We start from the raw sequence: 26,786 nt of genomic DNA on the forward strand, positions 1-26,786 counted from the left end.
TTTTTTTTTGTGTCTATTACCACTTTTTCTCAACTCTCACCGAATGGATTTCTTTTAACGATACGTCAAAAAATCACAAATTGTACCTAGTCGAAGACTTTACCCTAAAAAATTGAAAAAATTTCCCGTAAATGGGGGAATTCTCCAAAAAAATTATAAATTTAAAAAACTGCCATAACTTTTTTAAAAATGAACAAATTAATATAATTTTTTTTTATAGATGCTTGATGTCTTTACCTATCATTTGGTATATTTTTTTCATAAATTTAGCCCTTTATTTAGCCATAGGGGGGGATTTAAAATGACAACATTTTCACAAAAAATTAACTTTTTCAACTTGACTTTTGAAAGTGTTCCGAGAAGTCTGACACTTTTATAAATATCTTAAAATAAAGCTAATGTAATATACTTTATTATGAAAAAAAAAAATTTCTGACTTTAATTTATCTTTACGTTGAAAATGGCTACCAAATGCTATTTTTGTGTGAAAATTCTCGATTTTATTTTTTATATTTTTAACTTTATAATGCTATAACTTATTGAAAATTATATGGATCAACATAATTTTTTTATGAGAAATAATATTTTTTAATAATTCTTTTTTCATTCAGGATATTAATAAGGAAATAGCAGATCATGTAGCTTTTGGAAAAATCCACCAATTTTTTAAAATTAAACACTATCTAAAGATTTGCGTTTTTTTTTATAGTGATTTTAATCACTGTGAGATATCATTATACTTGATCAAACTATGCCATGTCACCACTGTGCCCTGACCCCCCTGTGCTGGGTTTTTATTTATAAGAATCTCTTCTCTATTTCTCTTATCTATCTCTTTATATCTCTTTATAATCTCTATCTCTTATTAAAGAACCAACTTTTTTTAATGGCTATATACATTACATTTTATTAGTATATTTATTCGTTAATGATCTAATTTAAAAAACGACTAGTTGATATAAACTTTTGAACGATTGTTTTGGAAGCTATTAACAATGTAAAATAATGACTAGATGTGAGAAGCGGGTTTTGCTATTTTTATCAATGATTAATTTTTAATTCGCACTCCACCTACCCCTAAGTTTAAAAATGTTAATTACAACAGAAATATTGTTATCGACCAGTCAATTTTTTAAATCAGATCATTATTTATTAAATATGTATGTTTATATTTAATAAAACGTGATTCATACCTTTATATCTTATTAACATAAAAATTATTACATGATTGATAAATCATGTGTTACTAAAAGATTAAAAAAATGTTTGTGTTAATAAAATTTATTTTGTTTTTTATTAATTAATTGGTTCATGATAAAGAAATCAGCCTGTATATAACTAATGGAAAATCTATGTTGGTATCAAATAATTTTTAGATTTCAAATTGTGTTTATTATTTTAGTATACGTAAATTAAAAAACATATAGTAATATTGCAATTAAATTACTTTTTTCATTTTGTTAAAACTTTGTAATTAATCTTATCATTTAAAAATGGAAATTAATGGAGCCATTGAGTATACATCTTTGATTGATTCTATAAGTAGTGACTATGAACCACCAACAAAGAGATTTAAACGAGAAGATGGGACTGAGCCAATTACGAAAGTCCACTACAAGAATTTTATCGTGTTAATTGCAGAGTTAGATTTCAATATTGTAATATCAGATGAAGTGTCTGGATTAATTTAAGTACAATGTGATTGTCTAGGAAATAAAATAATGGATAACTTCTAGTACTAGCGAAATCGAGGAAGGGGATTGCCAATCGTCAAACGATGGGGAGAGTGAAACTGTAGAAAATAACTCATCCGATCAACTCATTAATGGAAGCATTAACGACTTGGAGAATTAATACTAATAAACATTATTTGTACAATATTTGCCAAAAGTAACTTTCTTTCACTTAAAACTTCTTTATTATGTAAGTATTGAACTTATACCTTCAAGAATAACTTGGACGATTACCAAGAAACTGAAAAAGTGAACTTCACTCAAAAAGAAACAAATAGGCCTACATTAATTAATCAGAATCAACTAGCTAATACGAAAACTGATAGAAACATGCAAGTTAAATATTAAAAAATGTCATTTTTAAAAGTAATTATTCAATGGGTGTTTTAATATCAACCTGGATCAGTTAAGCAAATTTTGAAATTTTTTTTGTTTTTTGTATGAAGAGTCTTAATTTAAGACATTGTTAATATTCAGGTCTCTGAGGTATAAATTATACTAAATTTTATTTATATAATTTAATGTCAAAAATTATAGGATAGTCAATATGTGGACTCTAGCTCTTAATTATTTATAGTCCAATCTGGTGTTGCTTTTTTATTCTATAAAATTTTTTCGTTTACAATTAAATAATTATAAAATTGCTCAACTTACAAAAATTGTACTAACATACATTAAACAAATCAAGGGACTTTCTTCTCCTTTTATAACTATGTATGAATGAGTAAATAAGAAGATATCATATTTATTTACTAAGAGTCAAAATGAAAAAATTATCTTCCAATTCAGACAAGACAATTAAAAGAAAAATATCAAAAAAATGGATCAAAATTTAAAGTATTAAGATTTCTATAAAACGATGTTACAAAAAAGCTCTTATTATTTGTTAAATATAAATGTTATGTTAGATATGATTTTTAACGACTCTATATGACTTACAAACGCTAACTAGCAATTATGTGTAATTCTATTTTTTTTTTTTTTATATATAAACTCGATGTATTTTATTGTAAGCTTATTTTTATGATTGAGAAAACTCGAACTTATGTAGTGCACTTTAATTGAATTGAATACGCGATTCCGTCTCTACTGTTGTTTATATTGTAACTCAAAATCAAGTCAAAGCTTAAGCCTTATGATACAATAAAGATTATTACACTCCAAAATTAACTATTTTATATTGAAGGATTATTCTACTTATAGTTTGTTGGAGGGTCTTTTCTATCGTACGCGATAAAATTTTCCATTATTTTTACTTTCCATATTAATAAATTAATATGAATTTTTTTCACAAAAAAATTTCATAATTGTTGATACAAAAAATATTTGAATATAAAATAGGTCAATTATGTTTATAATTTTTGGTCGATACAGGCTTAATTAGCGACTTACAAGTTGGAAGTTTCTATATGTCTTTTCCGAACTGAAAAAATGAAACAAAAAAATATCACAATGAAAAATAATACAAAATTGTTACTTACCAATTGTAGTACAAATAGGAGGGCTTAAATCATCAGATTTCCAGTTGACTATCAACAGACAAGAGTATGATATCAATAAGCATGCCACGTAACACATGATGTAGTAGCCGTGCATGTTACGCAAACTAGTTAAAATGCCATAAACTATCAGGGTAATTGTCAAACAAATAAGTGACGGCACAATGCCGGCCGTTAAGACAATGTATTTCCAACTTCCTTTGACTTGATCAGGGGCGACCGAAGTTGTGGGCCCAGATCTATCGAAACAAATGAACGCCTTCATAACAATATCTTGCGTGGTAAAGTTTTCTGCGTAGTAATCAATGCAATATTCGTCATGTGGAACTGTCAATTTTGATGATAACTGATAAAGACTTCCGTCAGGAAGAATATGAAACGATTCTTTCAATGGATACCGATCACATTTTATTTGATATAAAGGTAATATGGTGACGTTTTCCAATTTCTCTTCATTACTATCTGTATTGTATTGGACAATTGGCGGTGAGAAAAGTGGCATATCCGTCGTTTCATTACAATATCTAAGAAATTTTGTTATTTATTATTAAGCGAATAATTTAATAGGATAATTAACAGAATAATTCCAGGGGATTGGTAAACTATGACTCGTACAATATCTTTAAAAATATAAAATATTGTATTTTTTTCATATTGAAAGTTAAAAATAACCCAACCAACGTTCTAAGTTTTTTTAAATACTCAACCCTTACCCTCCTCCTTTCACTTTATATATTATCAAATTAAGTTTTTTTTTTAATAGAAATATAAATGTTTAACAACTTACAAATAGAGAATGATCTAAGTGAACTACTTGCTGATAACAGTTTCTGAACCAGTATTTTGGAAGTTTTTAATTTTTTAACATAAGGACTGGTTATGAAGCATGCGTCTGTTATGAAAATACTTATATTTTTTAAAATACTAGTCCAAAAGTTGGTACACGCCTCCTATTTTCTAGTTTATAAGTTGGTTTAACATATATGTTGCCATTTAATACTAAGTTGATAAGTTTTTAAGAAGGGGAATTATAATTCTTTTTTTTTCGAAATTGTAGAACGAAAGATACTATAAACTTTCGGAAATAAAAAATTAAATTTTATATTTTTCAAGATTTTGCTTGAATAATAGTTGAATAATCACTCTGTCTATAAATAATAGTGAAATGTAATTCAAGAAAATAAATTAATCTTAAGGTTAATATTCATAATTTATTTTTATACATTTATAAAGTTTTTTCAATAAATATATGACTTTTATAAAACAAATAAATATAATTAACATTTGTTTAAGTATGTTAATAAAGTTAATTTTACTACACTGTGGTGAGGATTAGTAAATTTATTTATTTCGACATCTTTGTATCTAATATGAAATTTATAGTAATTGGGTTATAGAAATATTAAGTGTATCCGCGAGTGATGATAGTATTTATTTTTTCTCTTCAATTAGAAAAATAACGTGTTTTATTAAATTATAATTACACGCAAATATCAACGTCAGTCCCATAAAATTATAATTTATAACCATAGAAATTATTGTGTAGTGTTAGCTGTATGATAATTATAGTGCGGGTAATTGTACTTCGGTTTAACTTGCTGATTGCATGTTATTATCTGTATCATACTGTAGACGATTGATTCTGGTCAACCGCTACTTATTTGGATAATTTTACACTTCAATTCAATCTACGACCAAAAAGGGTCTGTTTCACATGGATACGGTATAATTGTATTTTTTTACTACTATCTAATAATAGTTACATTACTTTATAAACACAATGAACACTCTCAAAATAAATTCATAGAAAAATGAAAAAAAAATATATTGTAGGGATACTATGCAAGACAACGTATTATATGAACTTTTGCAAAATTATAGTTAATATTTTAGTAAGTTGTGGACTCAAATTTAAATTAGATTACACATACAAAAATGAGTATATTTCTAAGCAAATTTTTTGAAAAACGTATAAAAAATTAGGTATCTAATTTCTTCTAAAAATAGCTACAAGACGTAAATGAAAATTAATGAATTTCTAAACCCAACTTTTATAATATAAGTAAAAGGGTAGTCTTCAAGTGTCAACTTAAAAATTTTGTTCGTAAGACTCCTAATTTTTTAATTTCTATAAACAAAAATAATTAATAAAGTTATGTCACGTTTGGGTAACTCCTTGCCGCAAATGGGTAAAAAATGGAGTAGTTTTCTTGATTTTAGCTTATATTTCAAAAACAACAACTTCTACAAAAAAAAAAATGTTTTAACGAGTAAAATTTATATGTATACAAAAATGTATTTATTCTACAAAACAAATTATTTTCTTTTTTTTTCGTACGGTCAATGTCACTAAAAACAAAGCATCTATCAAAAAATATATTAAAATAAAATTTGGAGTATATAGTGTATCTTATATAATATTAAATTGACAGGCATTAAATATTCCATTTAGAATTGATATTGGATTTGAAAATTTTACAATAACAATTTTTTTTAGGTTCGATGCGAAGCTGAGAAGGTATTGATTTTACTATGTGTTTTTTTTTATTGTTGTATCTTTTACAACTTATTCTCAACTCTCACCAAATCGATTTCTTTTAACGATACGTCAAAGGATCACAAAACGTATGTAGCCGAAGACATTACCCTCAATAACTGAAAAAAATTCCCTCGTTCCCCGTAAATGGGGGAAACCTCAAAAAAATTACAAATTTAAAAAATGCTAATTTTCGAAATTTTTTTTACTTAAAACTGCCATAACTTTTTTAAAAATAGATGAATAGATACAATTTTTTTTTAATAAATACATTAGATATTTACCTATCATTTAGTTTATTTTTTGTAAATTTGACGTTTCACCTGCCTACGTAAAGGAATTCAAAATGATAATTTTTTTTCAAAAAATTAACTTTTTCAACTTAATTTTTGAAAATATTCCGGAAGTACTGACACTTTTATGTATATCTTAATCAAAACTTATGTAATATAGATTAATATAAAAAAATAATTTTAAATTTAAATTGATATAACTTTTAGGGCAATCTATAAATCAATACAATTTTTTTATGGTAAATATTATTTATTTACTTCTTTTCTTCGACATACTTTTTTATTAAATCAGACCATTTCCCTTTATACAGGGGGTGTTAAAATTTTTAAACACGCGAATAGAAAATAGATTTTTTTTAACCTAATTTTTGAAAATGTTCCGGAAATACTGTCACGTTTATATATATCTTAAATTAAAGCTTATTTAATATGAAAAAAAAAATTTCGAAATTTAGTTTGTGTGATAATGACTACTATATTAAAAAATATGGTACTTTTGTGTTATAATTCTCGGTTTTGTATTTTATTTTTAAATACCTTACAAAGATTTTTAAATTAGAAAAAAATGTTTAACTCATTTGATTATTATCTCATTTAGATTTAATAACTTCAATGAATATCAAGGACCCAATCACTGTAGTCTCCTCTTGTGTGAAGAAATTTCTTATTTATATTAAAATTATTTTACTATGTGATTTTTTTTTGTGGCATTCATTTATTTTCTGAGCTTTCACTTGATTAACTTTTTGTAACGATACATCAAATAAACACAACTATTATCTAGTTAAAGATATTACTCTCAAAAATTGAAAAAAATCCCCTTTACCAAATAAAAAGTTGCTTAACCAGCTTTCTCCATATAGACAATTAATATCATTAATTTCTTATATTTTTAAAGTATTTATTGTCGAATTAGGTTTGATATAATAATAGTTTCAACTACCAAATTAAATAATTATTCCTAGTAATTAATTAATTTTTAGCTATATTTGTGTGTGTTACTAGCAGTCTATAATATTCCAATTTTTTTGATAACATGGTTTTATACATAATTTCTAAAAATAATGATTTTTTAATACGCTCAATAATTGAGTAGACATTTTTTTTTTTTTTTGTTATATGTCATTTTTTTTTTATATTGTAATATATTAATTTTTTAATAATTAGTAATAATATCTAAACTTAGAAGTGATAGAAAAATTCTAATTGAATATTTAGAAAAGTATATCTTTAATTACGATGAAAGTTCCCCTTGTAGACCAATGTATTTATTCATAAGTAAAAAAAAAATTTCTTATAAAGTATTACATCAAGCCATTTAATTTTTATACATGTGTGTCATAGAAAAGTAACAAATATACTTTTATAATTTTTCTGTAAAATTTACAATATTAATTTCATACTATATTTATTGCTATAAAAAATATTATTTGTAAATTATACTTTTAAATCTAAGAACTACTAATGAGCATATAGTTAAGGAAATAGAAGTTGATGTTACATTTGTAATTATGCATCAATTTCTTAAAATTAAATTCGGATTTGCATCGAAGCATTTCTTATGATAGTGATTTTAATCACTGTCAGATATCATCTATACTTGTCCCAACTACCCCACGTCTATACTGTGCCATGACCTCACTGTTCTATCATTTTTTTAATCAACGGTATTAATATTAATGAAAAGTGATGTGACGCAGTGAATCAATCGGTAGCCGCTTTAGCATTGATTTTAAATTGCGCTATTTCTGTTAGTCAATGGATTATTATGGCTCTCACAGCTATAATAAAATTACTTTAGATTGACAGCTGATGTAAAAAATTGTTAAATCGTCTGGTAGGGTCGATTCAAATAATTAGGATAGAGTATAAGAAGGTATCAATGACTATCATTTATGAAAACAATCAATTTTATTTTTATTTTTAATAATTAATGTCAATTTAAAGGACTAAATAAGCAATAAAAAACGGGGAGCAAATTAAACATTACAAGATATCTTCTCTATTTGAAATGTTATTTTAAAAATATTTTGTTAGATGATTTTTCTAGTGAAATTAACCATATGTTGTTATAAATTTTATGCATAAAATATACGAAATTCTGGGAAAATATCTCAAGACGTTTTTATAAAACATGTTAAAATCTATAAATTACTGATCATATTTTTTTTTAAGTTGTTTTTTTACATATAAGAAAAAACAAGAAAACAGTCCTATTTATCAAATTTTTAACCCACTTGTGCCACAAGAAAGAGTTGATCAAACGTGGAAAAACTTTATCTATTATTTTTGCTTATAGCAATAAAAAAAGTTAGCGGGTTTTGCTAACAAAAATCAATTTTCTTTTTGCTTTACCTATAATAGTACAATCCTAATAAGTAAATAACTGTAAATCTAAAACATAGAACTTTTATAAGGTCACCTTTTATTAGTATTGTACTTATAACTATTAGAATATAGTTTTACTGGAATAAATTGTTTTATTTTTATTTTGACAAATAAAAATCTTGTTTATTATATTGTTTGTTGTAACTATAATTCACAAAACTTTTTTACTACACAGTATTTAATACACATAGTTTGTTTCAATATAAACCATTTATTATTATTTTCATATTTCTCTAGGGATTTTAACTAGTGTCAACATAATGAAATAATGGGCGGCTTCCTATAATCTGCACTGGTTCAAAGGTTATACATTTTAGCGATTAAAAGATTACACGATGTAAATGAAGCCTGAAGAACTAAAACATCCACTGTGCAATAATTAATAAACATTAAACAGAGCAAATCGTTTTTATTCCATCGCAATAAATATGTTTATATTTAATATAACTTTGTTAAGCTACCTTTAAATTTTATACTTTCATAACATACAATATATTCTCCACAACAATTTGGCTAAAAGCAAAAACTTTAATTATGTAGTTTTTATAAATTTTAATAGTTGTACTTTTAAAAAAATGTTATTAAATTAATGTTGAATGATATTTCTACAATTTATTTTTCTAGAAAAACAACATGCATAAAACTTTTAAAGAAACGGAGCCGAATGTTTTCATGTTACTCACTCACAAAATTATTTTTCATCTATCTAAAAATTAATTTTTAAAAAATTTTTAAAATCTACCAAAATTTTTTTCGTAATTACTCACCTTATATATATAACTTAGAAAAATTAAAACCAAAACAAATGCTTAATTTAATTTAACTTCGCGAAATACAAGTAATAAACAAACTAAAAGTTAAATATAAAATTGATGAGTCGTCAAATTTTCTATTCTATTTGAAAACAATTAACACGTGATGCTGTTTTTGTATAAATATAACTAATTATTATTTAAATTTAAATTTTATATTGCTTCAACTTAAAAAAAAAAAATTTTCGATTGTCAGTTTTTTAATAATAATAATAATAATTATTATTAAAATTTTGAAGAAATGTTATAAAATTCTCAACTGATGTTAGCTGTGTTATTGTTACTCAAGTGATATTTAATCATACTATTAGATGTTATCCTCGAATTGTATGTATGAAAATTACTTCTGTGGCTAATAATAAACTTAATTGTTAGAAAGATCCGTTTTAGTACATTTCCTTTAATTTTTACATATAATTTGTCCTTTATATATACCACTATTATATATTATCACTGTTAGTGATGAATTTTTGAGATAAATAAATTCTGCAGTATATATTTTTATCAATATATATTTTTATAGCTCGTCAAATATCTTTTATTACTGTTATTTTAAAGAGCAGTTTGTAGTAAACATGGAAAACAAGTTTTGAGGATATATGAAAATTAATATTTGTTGTAAGGCATCAATTTTCAGTTAATTAAGGCATACATTAAAAAAATAAATAAATTAATAATTTTTAATTAGTGTTACAGAAATTATGGATGTTAATTCTAAATTTGTATGTTTATTTTATCAAAAATACAAATTATGCATTTACAAAAAATGTTTGACATTTTTTTTTTATATAAATACACTTATCATTTATAGGTTTTATTATAATATTTGATGATCAATTACTAAGATAACATTATATTTTCCACGCGATTAATATAATTAAAAAATTCAAGTTTGTCTCTTCTATTGAATTAAAATTACTGTAATTGAATATTACGTGGTAAACTTTCAACTTTATTATACTGTTATACACATAATTAATATGTGAAGAATTACTCAAAAAAAGGTTTAATATAAACTTATTAGTGTTTTTTAATTTTTTTTTTTTTATAAAGCATTACAGACGACCTAGGCCTTTTGAAGTCAAAATTAATTTCTTCTCTGTTAAATATAGAATTTAGAACATCATTCCATTCTGGTTTCAAATTGATCAAGGACAAGGATTAAATTAAGTTAAATGTAATAACTACGGTCACGGTGTTCATGAATATAGTCACATATGACGTGCATTTCCCTAGCTTCCATCTTTATATCTTACCCATAAAAAGTATAAGAAATATTTATTATGATATTAGTATGGATTTGTATGATATTTTTTACAATTAATATGAAAAATTTAAACAAGTTATTGGGTATTTTTCAATGTAGGAGTGGAGAAATGTTTCCCTATCCCCTTTAAGGGCCATGTACGAGGTTCGGGTTTATGTACATATATTATGAAATACTGCCTTAAATAATTTCATAGCCACCTAAAAATGGGGTTTCTGGAAAAGGAAAAAGACGATGTAATGTGATAGAAAAGGTACAGAGTAGGGACTGTAGGCTCACTCGGAAAAATTTTCCATGCTACGTCCATTATGTTTTCAGATAATTTCGCACATATTAATTAATCAGAATTTTATGCTCGTCTTACATTTTCTATATTTTGAAATAATAAAAATTTTTTATCTTTTCAATCAAATAAATTTATCATAAACTTGATTAATATTAATTTATGTATAATTTGTATTGACGTCTATCAGTATGACTCATTAGTGATTTAAAATCAGTATAGGTCATGATCAATAAACAATTAAATAAAAAATTACGTTTTATAATTAATAGGCTATCAAACCCAAAGTTAGACATTGTTTAAATAATAATAAACAGGTCATAGTGAGAGAAAAGGTCAATTGTCTAAAAGAAAAAGACAATAAATGTATATTGGCAAGACGAGCTCACAGTTTACTATAAAAATACTTCATAACATTTATAATCCCAAATTAGTTATGGCTAACTAAAGTAAAGGTAAACAGGCGATTATTGAAAATACTTATTGTATTCAAGATTTTTTTACTGTGGATAATTGTAAGAATAAATTTAGATTAATTAATTTCTTCGCTTTTGCATAAATAAAAGTTTAAACAATCACCGAAGTCCAATAATAGACGTAAATATAAATTTAAAAATATATATAAAATATACAAATATATATAAAATAAATAGTGCAATATTATTAGTATTATTATTTAAAATTAAAGATTAAATAATTGAAAAGAAAAATGAATATTTTAAACAAAATATATTGATCATAATGTTTATGACTCATAATAGTATTAAAAGCAACTATAAATAAAGTATTTTTTTGTGTTTTATAGACAACATAAAAATTATATCTCAGAGTATTGCCAATTTCACAGACTAATACACAAACATCAAATAAATGCGATTTGTGAAAACCCATAAAATATTCAAATATCTCACAATAATATGTATGTGAAATGTAATTTAAAAAGAGTTTTATTTAAAAACTAATTTTTCGTGTTTCTGTCCTCCAACAACTAAACACGCTATAGACTAATGCGACTTGTGTAAAATTACTGCGCAGCCTTTTTTGTTTTCTATTTAAACAATTAAATTCCAACCTTACCCCGAAGTATTGCGTGAAAAAGTCAAAAGTTACGCTTAAGTTTATATGTTATTACATTACGTTATCAATTGATGAAAATAAAATAAAAAGAACAACAGCTGTATAAAAAGTTTGTCATTCATCTTAACTTTATTGCAATATGTTGTGGATGTGTTACATTATCAGAGTTAAAACTACATGGCGTTTTTACACTTTCGATATTTTCCCATAATATGCCGACAGAAAAATAGTTGTCAAAATAAATGTAGGAGTGTTATTCGTTTCACGTTCTGGACTAATAAATTTTATATTCTCAAACTCGGTGAGTATTTGCATACGAAATTGTACTCCCTGATATTCTCGAGTTTTTAGTAAATCGACTATAGTATGCCTAAATTGTTCAAAATTCTAGTTTATTTAAAGTCATTGTTCCCATAAAAATGCTGCGAATAACTTTTAAAGTATAAAAATAAATGTAATAAACTCGTTGTCATATTTAACATTTTCTACATGATAAGATACATTTTTTTTAACGGTTATAATTGAACTTGGTCAAGTGTCTCATTTGTTAATCTTTAAATGTTCAGATAAAATTACTACCAATTAGTAATTTTTTATGGCAAATATTGAATAACTCTTCAACTTATAGTTAAGTAAACATCTTAATTTAATTATTTATAGTGTTCATACGTTTGAATTTATATAAAAATTAGTCAGACGAAGTCTTCTCGGAGTTAATTTAGAACATACATTTCTTATGGCGGTTCTCACGTTGGTTTTTAATAAGAATTTTTAATCGCTGGAGGAGAATTTTTACGATAGTCATCATATTAAACAGTAGCGTAGACAAATTAAATTATGTTATTTAAGATAACAGATTATTTTTTTTTTATAAGAATGACTAAAATTTTATAATTCGTATCTTTCAAGTGTAATTTTTATTGACTTATAAATATTTAACACCGAAATAGTTAATATTTTTTAATAAGTAATAAATAATACATAATGAGATGATACATGATAAATACATACCAACTATAATCGAATTAATCAATTAATAATTAACTAAGTAAATAAAAAAATAAAATTGGACAAGAGTTAAAAGTAGAATATACTTTTTATAGATTGCCGTAAGAATTACAGAAATTATTAATGAGTACTAGCTGTCAAATATAATCGACCGACATTGAAACAAACGCTTCTGACCTGTGTTGTATGCAACACTGCACATAATGAACGCATAGTTTTAGGGTTTAGTGTGGGCATGTACAAAATGATTACTAAAAAACCAAAAGATAACGCTTTAGGTGTCAATTTGAATAATTATTATTTTTAAAACGATTCAATTGATGATTGCGCAATACCAAAATAAAATCTCTAAAGAAAACAACAACACTAATAAACAAATTTCGAGCTGTTAGCAGTTCATATTAACTATTTGTTATACTTAAACATTCAAGTAAATAGTTATTAACCCAAAGTTAAACCAGTCAACTGTCAAAACAGTATATCAATTCAAAAAATATAGTCTAGCCTTTAAAAGTAGTCTAATATATATTCAAATACTTATTTATTTATAAAATAATGTGATAATATTTACATTGTTAACAAAAATGTATTAACAATTGTAAATTAACAGTCAAATCCAAATGACATAACAAAACATTTTAGAAAAGAATATCATGTAGTGAAAATATGTAATGATAATAGTACCTCAAAAAAAATGTAAATGTGAAAAATCAGCAATTTTCAACTTCCCTCAAAAAAAAAAATCCTTAGATCATTTTTTTTAAAATTAGAGTTGTTAAAAAAAACCCGTTTAAATCATAAGTAAATAGTTTGAAATGTTCAAAATGTCCCATTGGACCAATATATACGTTAAAGTTGTTGGTGATCTAAACACACTTAAAACACAGTTTTAAACACTGCGTATTTAAACTCTAGTTAATATATTAAAACACAAATAATTGCTCATGGGCTCAAAAATAGAAATATTTCAATAGACCGGTTTTGATCTTTTACAACGGAAAGTAAAAAAAGTATGCATTAACAGTTGTTTGTATTTATTTTTTTTTAGAATGGATATGAAAATGTTACACTAGTGCATAGGTATTATAATGGTTGATATTACTTTGGTAAACGTATGGGAAAAATTAGGAAATATTTTACGTCGCTGGTCTTTTTTTACTAAATTGTTTTATGTTACACAAAAATTACATTTTCTAAATTAATCTTTCAAAGTACATTATTCGCATCATCATACTATAATTGTATAAGATTATTAAAAAACCACATTTAATACTGAAGAACATTAAATATGTAAAAACTCACTCTCCGACAATGAGTTTGTTTGGTAAGCAGCATTTCCTGACACAAGTGTTATTTTTACAGTGGTCACGTCTAGGCCGACACCCGCGCATCACTAGACCATTGGTCTGATGCCATCGAGGCGCCAGTTTAAAATCCACGCACCGGTCGTTTGGACTACCGGTCAACATACGGTAAGCGTTCACTTCTACCGGCAAATCAACAATCACATCAGATTTATTGCACTTGGGTAAATTGTAATTGTAGCCGACCGCCCAAGAATCGTTAACGTCAATGGCTGTACTCCGGTCTAGATCGAGCAACACGTCGATCAGTCTAGGCCACCCGTCGGTTTTAGGCCGAAATCGGCACGAGCTCGACGTCACATCGTACCACTTGCTTGACGGACAACATTTTTGTAAAGCCACTATAGCGCCGATTTTATCTGTCTCGTCTGCTGTCGCACCATTCTTGCAATTGTCCGTGTCGATGACCGAACCATAAAGTGGAACTATTTCGTTGAACTTAAATACTGTACCGAAAACAGTACCTACACACTTAGCCAATGCCGGTTGGCCACCGGGCGTCTTACAGCAAAGTGGTGCTGGCTTCGTTACGTTCAGCTCTTCAAAATTCAACACGTTTTTGGCCGCCACCAACAGCAACAGTACACACGATCGGACGGCATACATCGCGATGGTACACTGTTCTTTGATTGCGTGTCAAATTTATTTACTGGCGGTGCATAACTTTTACTGCTTTTCCAGCAACTAGTGGTCGTTGTTAGTTCAGAAAATATATGAGGTGTTAAATAAAACCAAACAGCCCGCCCTCTACAAAAATATTAACACCTTTTAGTACTATCAAAACAATCCACCACAGCCACTTTCTAGAAATTCATTTTTTATTTTAGTTAAAAACTGTCGAGAAAAGACTTCTCGACAATTGTCAATCATTGTCTTAATAATTTTGATAACAGCAGTATTAGTATACATAGTTATGGAAGTTCTCTAATTACAGAAATTATCATTTTTATAAAAGTACAATGCACTACTGAACCAACTACATATCGATACAATGAAAATGATGCTGTCGGTGATGAACACATGGTATAGGTATCAACCGAATTTAAACTTTTGTGTGTGCTGTTAATATTATATAACAAGTTGAATAAATCGAAAAATAAATATAAAACCAGTCAAAAAATGTTTAGCAGTGAAGTTATTAAATCGTAAATTATAAATGGAAAATGATAAAATATTTTTATGAGAAATAAATATTGCATTTTAAATATTTATCATTTATATAAAATGATAACCTTACAAGATATTACATTTTAATGATAATTTTCTATGGTATCATTTGGTATACATTTAGATTTGGTGATATTTTTCATAAAAATCATTTGAACCCAGTCAAAAAACATTCTGTGAATTATCATTTTATAGGAAGCTTTAAGTTATTTATTAAATTTAACGAGATATAAAATGGGAAAAGAAAAAGTATCAACTAGTGTGTTTTTAAAAAAATACATTTTAGAATTCGGGTATGAAATTTTGTCCACAGACGGGCATGTCTTATCATATATCTTATATCATATAATGTGTGAGATCAAGATAAAGTGTGAAAAAAAGTTATAATATATATATATTAATAATTAAGAACTGATAAACACATTAAAAGCATCAAGCGACACAAAAAATATGCGCAAAATAAAGCTCAATCACTTTTAATCAATCAAAATTCAGCGAAATAAAATTTCAATATGGATTTATGCCAAGCTATTGTTTCTGCCAATATTCCGTTAAATAAGCATTCTAACAATATATTTAGAACATTTTTATAGAAATATACTGGTAATAGTATCCAAAAGGAATCGACACCAAGAAAAAGTTATATTGACGACATTTTTAATACTTTTATGGATAAAATGAAAATCCAACAAAACAACATTTGGGTGTCAATTGATGAGACATGTGATGTTGAAGGACGATTTATAGCCAACGTTATTGTGGGAGTTTTTAGACCATTTTGTACAGGAAGTATACTTTTACTACACTTAGAAGAATTAGAAAAAGCCAATCTTTCAACTATTTGAAAAAACAATATGGCCTGGTGATAAAAAATACAGTAATGTTTTATTATTATTATCAGTTGCTACTGGCTATATGGTAAAATCAGGTACTGTTCTTAAAAATATACGTTTCTTATATACAAAAAATATTCACGTTACTTGTTGTACGGACTACAGAGAATTGCCAAAAAAATTCGTGGACAATTAGGTACAGCAGATGAATTAATATCAAATATGAAAAAAATATTTCGTAAAGCTCTATCTCGTGTTGAATTATTTAAATTGAAGGCTCCAGGTATAAAATTGGCCCTGCAACAATTGTTACCCGTGGGGGGTTTTGGATTGAGGCTGCAATTTTAAAGAAATTCGTCACGTTGTAAGCTGTTTAAATGAAAACAACGCAGACAGAGTAAAAAAAGTTAACGTATGTTTACTGAGAACAAGTTTAGAAGCAAATTTGACTTATACGAAGCCGTATTTCGTATAAAAAGTAATTTTGAAATTCTTACCAAAGCCCAAGTAATAATAATAAAGTAATTATAATACTGCCAAAAAAAGATGTTTTACTATGCGATTCACTAGCAGTGGTTCAAAATGTACAACAGAAATTTTCTACATTAAAAGGTAATCACGGAAAATCAATTATTACCAAACTAAACAAAGTTGTTGAGAAAAAAAAACATCTTGAGAATTATAGAAAAATACTCGACGGTGAACATGGAAGTGAACTATATGACTTCAGCGATTTTCCCGAGGACTTTCCAGGGACGAAATAGATTACATTAAATATGCGCCTATTACATCAGTTCATATCGAGCGCACACTCTCAGCTTATAAACCCATACTGTCGAACAACAGGCGGTATTTTATATTTGAAAACATCAGAAAATACTTATTTATTAATTGCAATAATGAAGGTAAGAAACATTTTTAAGTATATACATTTAATTGATAATAAAATTAATTGTTTTTCAGCTATTATTTAAAATATTATTTTTTTCAGAAAACCCATAAATTCAAGAAAGTCAAGAAACCTTGTTAGTTCATGTTTTTTTTTATAAAAGATTTAATCTGATTTTATTTTGTTTTTAATTAAACTCATTTAATTTAACATAATTCTGTTTTTTTTTTTTTTGTTATTGGGGTTTATTGTAGTTTGGAAAGTAGGCACAAATATCTAGTGTTAATAATGGGACATTTTTGAAATAGTGTTTTTCAATGTTTGTAAGTGCTTTATTGAGGGCTTATAATGAAGTTTTTTAGCGCTTATTTCGATGATTTTAAATGCTAAGTCCTTGATTATGTAGAATACAAAGCTTGTTATTTACAATGAACTGAGAAGGAAGGTCATCCAGTGGCAGGATATTAATTTAGAGTTAAATATTTTTTTTTACTATTTCTGGTGTTTACACCATCGCCTTTTGTGACGACGAGATGGATTATTTGGGAGTACTTTGGAGGAAACATAGATTTAAATACAGTAAAAATTGAAAAATGGGATAAAAATCAGCCATAGTGCAACATTAGTAAATTAATAAATGAATATAGGTCCTCAATGAGGTAAACATCATCAATTTATGAGCAACGTATTCGATGTAATGCTATACCATTTATTGTTTTCTATCTTATTGACCTACTGGGGTGTTTTACTTGTTGAATTCTAGGGAATTCAATATGGTCACGCAAAAGTAATCGTTACGTCTTTATTAAGCCATGTAATAAACGAGTCTCGAATGTACTTTACATCCCGCGTTTTTAACAAACATAAAAAATACCCTTTTCATAAAATTCAAAATTAGAAATTTACAAGTTATGAACACCATTTTTATGTATTTGTAAATTACATTTTTCTCATATACGAAATGTAATGGTTAAATTATAACCACTACTAATTATAATAGTGTTTTAAGTTTCAATACTGATTCGTCTCTTCGTCATTTTCTTAGATACAAACACATATAAAAAAAGTTTTTGCAAGTGATAAAAATAAATAAATACCATTATAAACCAAGAAAATTTGATTATTATTAATAAATTCTTCATTTACAAGAATTTATTATTGCTGTTAAACTTTGGTCAAACGTTTCTATCTGGATTAAGAGTGAACAGACTTATATGAAAATCCTTTAAAGTTATCTATTTATATCCAAAATAATGATATGAGTTTCTCTTAAGGCTTTTAAGTATTCAATCATCGATGAGCACTTAATAATGTATGGTTCGTTTGAGTATGTTTTCGAAAAACAAACATTTTTATAAATATGTATATACTCCTATTTACTAATAAACTCTCCAGTAAGATTCCAAAGTCTTTGATTAATAACTAAGCTTAATATCAGTTAAACATGTAATGTTTTTATTAAAATATTGTAAATTTGTGAATATAGCTTTTTCTGGCTTTTAAACCAGTATCTAGATTATGAAACGAATCTTGATAAATAGTTTTTTATTAACATCTTATTATATATATGTTCATGATTAATTAATTTTAGTTTTATTTCTAATTATTACACTAAATCTCAATTTTAAGTTTTAGTACAAGATGGTGACAATTGTTTTACATGTAGTTCCTATTATTTTAAATTTAAGAAAAACATTTTAAATATATTGGTTAAAAATAAATAATAACATTATTATATACTCTAATAATACATCAATAATGTTCTTAAAAAAATCATTTACTCGCTTCAAGCTAGTCGCTTAACATATGCTGGTCTAGTATGTGTTTATCAGTGTTAACACAGAGATCAAAATATGTATTCCTATACTTTTATTAAAAAAAAAAAATGTTGCATTTAGATTTAAATATTTTTTAATTTTTCTTTACGATTATTAAATATCTTTGAATAATGAAAATGGTATTTTTCGGAAAATTATTATGCTTAAATTGTAAAAATGAAAGTTCCTAGCAGGTTGGTATTTTTTCATAGTTAAAAAGTTATAAAGATAATATCATTACAACATATTATGTTATAAAGGTTTATTATAAAATATTTTATATAATTTAATAATGTTACAGTACAGCCCTTTTTTTGTAATGAAAATAGAATTCTTATAAGAATGAAAAATACTACAAGTATTCATTGTGTTGATGTAACAATAATTCTACAAAACGGAATAGCCAATGAATTTCGCCAAACACTAATAACGGTTTCATTTATAACATATTATGTTTTATACATTTAAAAATGTATTAACATCGCAGATAAGATCTATAATATTATAAATAAGATATTAACAAGGACAAACCATTGATAAAAAATAAAATATTATATATATAATTTTGTCCGAGCAATTACAATACTGGTATGTTTGATTTTGTGTGATAACAATTAGTAAAAAAAACATTCCGCCTGCGGCTCAATCACACCAGAACGAATTATTAGTCACTATAACGTCACAAAAAAAAGCATTCAAGTAGTTCTCATAGTGTTTTCGATTAAGACTATTTTTCGTGTTCTCAGTAAATACATTATTAATTATAATCGATTTTAAATAAGTTATTTAAATAAATTATAAAAAAAAAAACATCTCTGACAGAACACATTCTTGTTTCATTTCCACGTTATTATTATTATAATAATATGTGTCATACGTCATAAGATCAAATACCGCCAATTAATAAACATGTTTTATTTTCTAAATAAGAATTTATAATAATAATAATAGTTGGATACAGAAATTCTTAAAATACAAGTAATTTTTTCCAAAAATTTTATCATTTCATTTTTTTTACTATTAAACATATAATTAAGCCGATTTAGGTAACATAACGCCTCAAAAAAAAAAATGTCTTTTCTTAATTTTTACATTAAGTTTTACCCATTCTTATAAGCTCTAAAGGAATTCGTTTATAAAATAGTACGTAGTAAAAAAGTTATAATTTCCTATTAAAAGTATATGGTCATTTTATTTGCTGTAGAGCCTTTTGATTCGAAGGCGACAATTTGTCATAATTCATTTTAAGGTCGTACAAAATTTTGGATATTTTAAAATATAAGTGTTTTCTGATTGAAATACCATTTTAAAGGGTTGTCGCTAAAATACTCACTGTCCAATGATCCGTTTGTTGTGCATACAACATTTCCTCACGCACGTGCTGTTTTGACAATGATCTTCTCTGGGACGACATCCTCTTACAACTAAGCCACTCGGCTGATGCCATTCGGGAGCTTGTCGGAAGTCCACGCAACGATCACTTGGACTACCCGTTAACAGATGGTTTGCGTCTACTTCTTCCGGTAAGTCTACGACCACTTGAGAGGTATTGCACTTTGGAAGTCCATAATTGTAACCGACCGTCCAAGAGTCGTTCACGGCGGCAGCCGTTTTTTTGTCGAGATCGAGCAACACGTCCACCAGTCGTGGCCATCCTTCTATCGTTGGCCGAGGTTGACATATTTTCAGAGACCCGTTGTACCACTTGTTCGGCGGACAGCATTTGCGTACGGCTAGAACAGGGCCTATCGCGATCGTACCGTTTTCAGTCTTAATATTAGTACAACTTTCTGTACCATTGAGTTCTCGATTCCCGTACAATGGAACTATTTTATGAAACTTGCACAAAGTACCGGATACGGCACCCATGCATTTAGCCAACGACGGCTGGCCACCTGGCGTCTTACAACACAGTGGTCCATCATTTTCATCTTCTTCGTGTCGAATGCCGGTTACGCGCGTACTGATGACGATCACCAGCAGCAGTACCACGCACGATCGGACCGTACACATTGCGCCAACACACTGTTGTTCAGTCACGCGTTAAGAGTATTTTCTAGTAGTGGGCAAGTACAGACGCGTTTTTGTCAACTAGTGGCGGTCACTGTCGTAGATTCACAGGAAGGGGCGCATTATTTGTATAGCATCTCCTTCTCCAATAAGCTTATAAGAATTGTTGTTATTCATGATTTATCGAATTTGTTTGTATTAAACAATTATTTTCGCACAATAAAAAGAGTTAACATATTTATGTAAGACAAATTATATTGAAAGTTTAATTAAACCTAACCTTTAAAGGATTCTTATGAATAAGATATAAGGATATTATCTTCGAGTTAATTCAGGATCTTTTGGCGTATCCATATCGAATAGGAGCTTCTATTGGATTAATATTCAACTAGCTGAGTATCTTAAATGATAGGACAAAACATTCATGTATTTGTTCTATCAGATTTCCATCGCTGTACACACGGAAAAAATTAACGAGTTATATAATGGCAACTCTATAAAAAACAGTTTGAATAAATAAATAAATGGCTGTGTTAACCGAATATTCAGTTATTACACCTATTTTAAGTGTAAATGTCACTATATTAACCGTTTATATGGTTTTCTAACCGTATTTTTTTCCGTGTAGTTGTGTTATGCACTCGAAGAGCGGTTGTTGTGATGCTTCACGTAGAACTCGTATTTACTAATAAAATTGTTTGTCGTGTAATAAATGTCCTTTAATGCAAATTTGATTAAATAAATTAATAATATAATTCGATAATCGAATTCGTCTTTATTAATTCATGCTGCCTAGGAAAACTTTAACTGTAATGTTTTGTATTGTTTTTAAATTTGTTTAATTGATAATTTATGTAGTCTTCAATAAAGATTTTAGTTGAATAAACAAAAGTACTAATATTTATTTTGATTAATTTGATAGTATACATTTTATTAGTTATTATTCACGCATATATTTAAGCCCTTGTATATAATATTGAAAATAAAATATTCGATGACGTTAAACAATAATTGCAGATAACTTCATGGGAATTTGACGTTATAGCAACATACAGTTTCTTTAGTACTGTTAGTAATGAATAATTTTTCTGATTTAATTAATTTACTTTATTAATATTTTTTTTCTTCTCAGTGTTTAAATGTTTACATTTGTACAATAGTTGTTTTATCATGTGCTGTGTTCGAATAAATATAATTACCTGTTTGATATTTATTTCGTATAAAAGCTATTTAAATAATTATCAATTCAATAAAACATACATCCAATGAATATTTAGCGTTTAAACACATATAATGTCAAAATTAAACGTCAATAGACGTATGTCAGCTACCTGTATTTGTAATCTCTCGTGTGTAATACATGTTTATACCTTGAATGTGTGATCATCCTAAAATTTAACTGATTACGTTCAATAATTAAAATTTAGATATTTTGCCAATGTATCTCGAATAAATATTATTTTATAGTATCTAATAAATTATTTTCTTATTTTCACTAGTTAATGATTATTTCAAAAATTTAAGTCAATGTGAGAAATGTTAATTTAAATTTAGAATCAACAACAAAATTTCATTATGAATTTACTAACATACTGTTTTACAATAACATTATTCAGTTTAATTATACTAATTTTATTTTACAGTTGAACTTGATTACTAAATATTTTAATAAGCATTTCGTTGATTAATTTTATTCTATTTATAATGTAAAAAATGTTTGTGTATAAAATTATAAATATCATTTTTTTATATCATGTTACCACGTACTTATTATTTAATATTTTGTTATTTTATTGGTTAAGTTTTGTGTTATAAGAAGAAAATAGTTAAAACATAAATGTGATCGGTTTCAAATTGGTTTCGCTAAGTCTACCACATGCAGGGGAATCATCAATCAAATTGTGTTTAATAATCTATACAAGGCTTTGATCAAGAGCAAAATAGATAAGAAAACCATGTTGTCAGTGTTATGGTCATATGTTACTAACTAAATTAAAAAAAAATATTGTGATATTTGTATTATTCGGATATTTATTTATGTGCGATGTCCAAATTAATGGATTTTAGCTTACTTATTATTTTTAATAGTAGTGGTTTTCAATAGCTAGTGTAAGGTATTATTTGTTTTTTTTAGCTACATATATTTCTTTATTTATCAGCTATAAATTACTTTTAGGAATTATACTTTATAACTTATAATGTTGTACAATTTATTTTTTTTATGTCAACATATTATTTAACTAACTTATAAAATAGAATATTAACTCCAAACAACTTTTGGACTAGTACTTTAGAAGTTATTAAAGAATTAAAGTAAAGACTGATGATGAGGTTGAGGACTGATATTTATATCACTAGTCATTTTCCGGCCTTACTATCCATCTTGTTTAGGTGAAAAATAAGAACAACATCCAAAGTAATGATCTAAAAGTTATTATCGATCAGTCGTTTTCTTAAGTAGAGCATTATTATAGTAGCTAGTAAATCATGTAGCTGCCATTTGAAAAAAAAGTTGACACTTTTTTAAGTTATAAGGGATGATTCTAAAAAGTAATTATTAACCGAAAAATTAAGAAATATACGTAATTTAAAAAAACCAAATATTTTTTTCGATTATTTTATTTATTTTGTGAGTATTCGAGTGATTTATAATGAACAGATCACTCTGTATTGTTATTTTCTCTATTATTAAATACGGAACTAATCCAATTTCAAAAGGAAAGTATATATAATAGATCAATAATTTATAATTAAGTTACAATATGAAATGATATGAAAAATAAAATGAAATAAAATTAACTATAAGTAAATGATAGAATTTAAAATATTAGATATGTATTAGTACAATATTAAGATGACACAACAGGTATAATATAGTTCTTAAAACATGTCTACAATAAAAATAGAGGATTGGTATTTGATTCTAAGCAAATACCAAACATTTCCCAAACCTGGAATATGTTATATATATTTAGGCGAATGAGTGGTGAGTTTGACTGATAATTGGTTGATAAATTTGGAATATGAGAAGAAATGTATGAACGAGTGAGTCTAACAGGAAAATTAAAATTAACTATTGACACTAGGTCAGGAGAGTCAATTTTATTAAATTCTTGAAAGACGTGTAAAACAAAAATCGAAAAGTTTTAATGCCTTAAAATAAGAGGTTTTTATATGTTTGTTTAGACAGAGAAAACGAATAAGAATAAAAATAATAGAGAATATAAATTATATTTCAATATTAGTAACATTTAAGTGCTATTGTTGACGTTGTCAATATATTATTCTCAATTTACATGTATATCAATGTAAATCATATAAGTTTAATAAATTAATTAATTTGGAAGGTATAAAAATAATTTTAGTATGAATTAAATTCAGATATATTTTCGTCTTCAACCAAAAAAGGAATTTAGTATAAAAAATAAAGATGAACATTATAATTAAAAAAAAAAAAAAAAAGTAAATAATTATTTTACAGCCTAATAGTTTTTTCAGTAAAAATTATCAGTAATGCTTAGTTATTACCATTATTATAGTTATAATATACATAAATGATATAGCTACATAAATGTTATTAAATCATGATATAGTATAGTATTAAGTGAGGTTAAGCCTGCAAGTAATAAGTAAGTGAACACTACAAGCAGGAAATACACTTTGAACTATTGTATGATCAAGTTTACTGAAAAGTTATAGGTGTTTTTATATAGGCAATTGTAAAATTAGTGGCATCCTAACAGTCATATTACTAAAAATTTTGTGATTACAATTAATACTACAAATTATATTTAAAAGTTGTCTCAATCAACCAATCGAAATTGTTTTTTAATGTGTATTTATACATACTGAGCTGTATGTTATTTTATTGTTAAGTAAATTATTTTAATTATTTTAATAAGGGATTTATGCAATATTATTAACTGTATGTGATAACCTAAGAGAGATTCATCATAATACTGTATTCAAGATTATTAAATTCTTTTTTCGTCAAATAGGCAAACAAACAAGAGAGTATATTACATTTTAATATAAAAGGAAAACAAGATAAATATTTAAAAAGTTTACACACGATGTTACTAGTGAAAAATTATTATTTAACAGTCTTTAATAGAGATTTTATTTCCATAAACCTAAAATTATCATAAGTTTTGAACGCATGAATTTTGACTATTCAAGGTAAAATCTTAGGTAACCCATAAGCTCGTTATAAATAACATTATTAATTTATTAATTACATTAACATGTAACTCATAAGCTTTTCTATGTATCTCATTAGGTCAGGACTATGCATACGAGTATTAGTAGCCATTAACCATTTATTCTTAATAATTAATTATTAAATTTAATATTCCTGAACTTAACTTATTATCAAGACTGGGATTTATTAACATTGTTAAGTTATTGTAAACGCCTCATCAGCCTGTACAAATTTTTACTAATTGGTTTGAAAACTTACAATAAGTAAGATGTTGTTATAGTTTTGGGCGAATAGAGATGTTTATCCCTTTAAAATGAAACATATTTCTATGCTATTGTATAATTGCATAATAAATTTGCACAAACTTAGGACTTTTAATGTGGTTCAAACAAAATTATAAATGCAAATAAATCCTAGCCCTTCTTATTTTATCAATAACCATCCATTCAGTTAAGTGTTGTTTTTTCTTATATATTTACTAACCTAAAATTCATTTCCTAAACATGTAATCGAATGTTGTCTTAGCAAAGAAAGAACATTGATATATAGAATATTATAAATAATTATTTATGTTATGTCAATATAGATGAATATATGTAATACTGTCATATTGCTAGTATATATTTATATTTTGTTACACCTTTTAATTTAATATTTTTTATTAAGTAATAACTGATATTCCAAGAAATATAGATTATTATTATTTAAATATATATGCTTGAAACATTTTATGAAATTACCAGTTGTTTAATTTAATTTTTCAATCGTTACTAATACAAGGTTTATAATTTATTATTTACATTTGAACAAACAAGTTTTAAAATTTTAAACTATGAAAAGTAACTTTTAACTTTTACTATAACTTAAGGTAATATTTTTAACAAACTAAGTTAGGAATTTATAAAATTCCAAAAACTAACTTATATTTTACTTAGTTAGTTTTCTATATTAAAGTAACTTAACTTGAACTAGTTGTAAAGAAATTACTAACTTGTTTAGTTTTGACAATGAACAGATTATAAAGGATCTAATATTTGACGTTTACATAATATTAGTTTTGAGTTTTGTTTAACAGAACGCATGTTATTATAAAAAGTCTTTTATAAGAATGATAGAGCATATTGAATAATTATAGTTGACAGCAATGACATGCGTTTCTCTCTTAGTTCTTAGCTTCTTCATTTTTATAAATTACTAAAAACGAAAGAAGCTATAAAAAAAAAAAAATCATCTAAATGTTATACATTTAATTTACTAAACAGTAAAATGGAAATTAATTTTGTTCTATCATTAAAATTTAAAATCTATTTCAATAGATTGTTTGTAAAGTTTAGTTTTATAGATATGTGAAGATAAAATATCAAACATTGGATGACCAAGAATATCACTAAAAGTGTTTAAAAAAGTCCATTTATTTTAGACATTTTATGTAATTTTAAGTATTGAAAATGGTATAAAAATCATTATTATACTTTAGACTTTATGAAAATATCACCAAAAATAATATTTTTAGTTTCTATGCGAATTTGATAAGATATTAATTTTACTATAATGTGTTTATTTTTTTTCACTTTTTTTTCTTAAAACTTCCATAACTTTTTGAAAAATC

The 26,786-nt window shown here is 25.9% G+C and overlaps 1 protein-coding gene and 1 long non-coding RNA gene across 3 annotated transcripts in view; one reads left to right on the forward strand and one right to left on the reverse strand.

Annotated features, from left to right (window-relative positions):
* The window catches only part of LOC126898786 (probable G-protein coupled receptor Mth-like 3), a 26,250-nt gene extending 5,192 nt beyond the window's left edge, over positions 1-21,058 (reverse strand). Inside the window, exons 1-2 of one of the 2 annotated variants that reach the window (XM_050673132.1) lie at positions 14,199-14,934; positions 3,215-3,756 (exon numbers count right to left, since the gene is read on the reverse strand). In XM_050673132.1, coding sequence (XP_050529089.1) covers positions 3,215-3,756; positions 14,199-14,866 — 1,210 coding nt within the window. In that variant the 5' untranslated portion in view covers positions 14,867-14,934. Of the gene's footprint in view, positions 1-3,214; positions 3,757-14,198; positions 14,935-20,299 lie in introns of those variants that run through there. The other variant, XM_050673131.1, reaches the window with a different exon arrangement.
* LOC126898908 (uncharacterized) overlaps positions 1-26,786 on the forward strand; it is a 132,392-nt gene that overhangs the window by 103,564 nt on the left and 2,042 nt on the right. The gene's annotated exons all lie outside the window — the stretch shown is intronic.

The sequence above is a fragment of the Daktulosphaira vitifoliae genome, unplaced genomic scaffold, assembly GCF_025091365.1.
Source record: "Daktulosphaira vitifoliae isolate Bord-2020 unplaced genomic scaffold, ASM2509136v1 Scaffold_2, whole genome shotgun sequence".
In the NCBI taxonomy this organism is placed as follows: Eukaryota; Metazoa; Arthropoda; class Insecta; order Hemiptera; family Phylloxeridae; genus Daktulosphaira; species Daktulosphaira vitifoliae.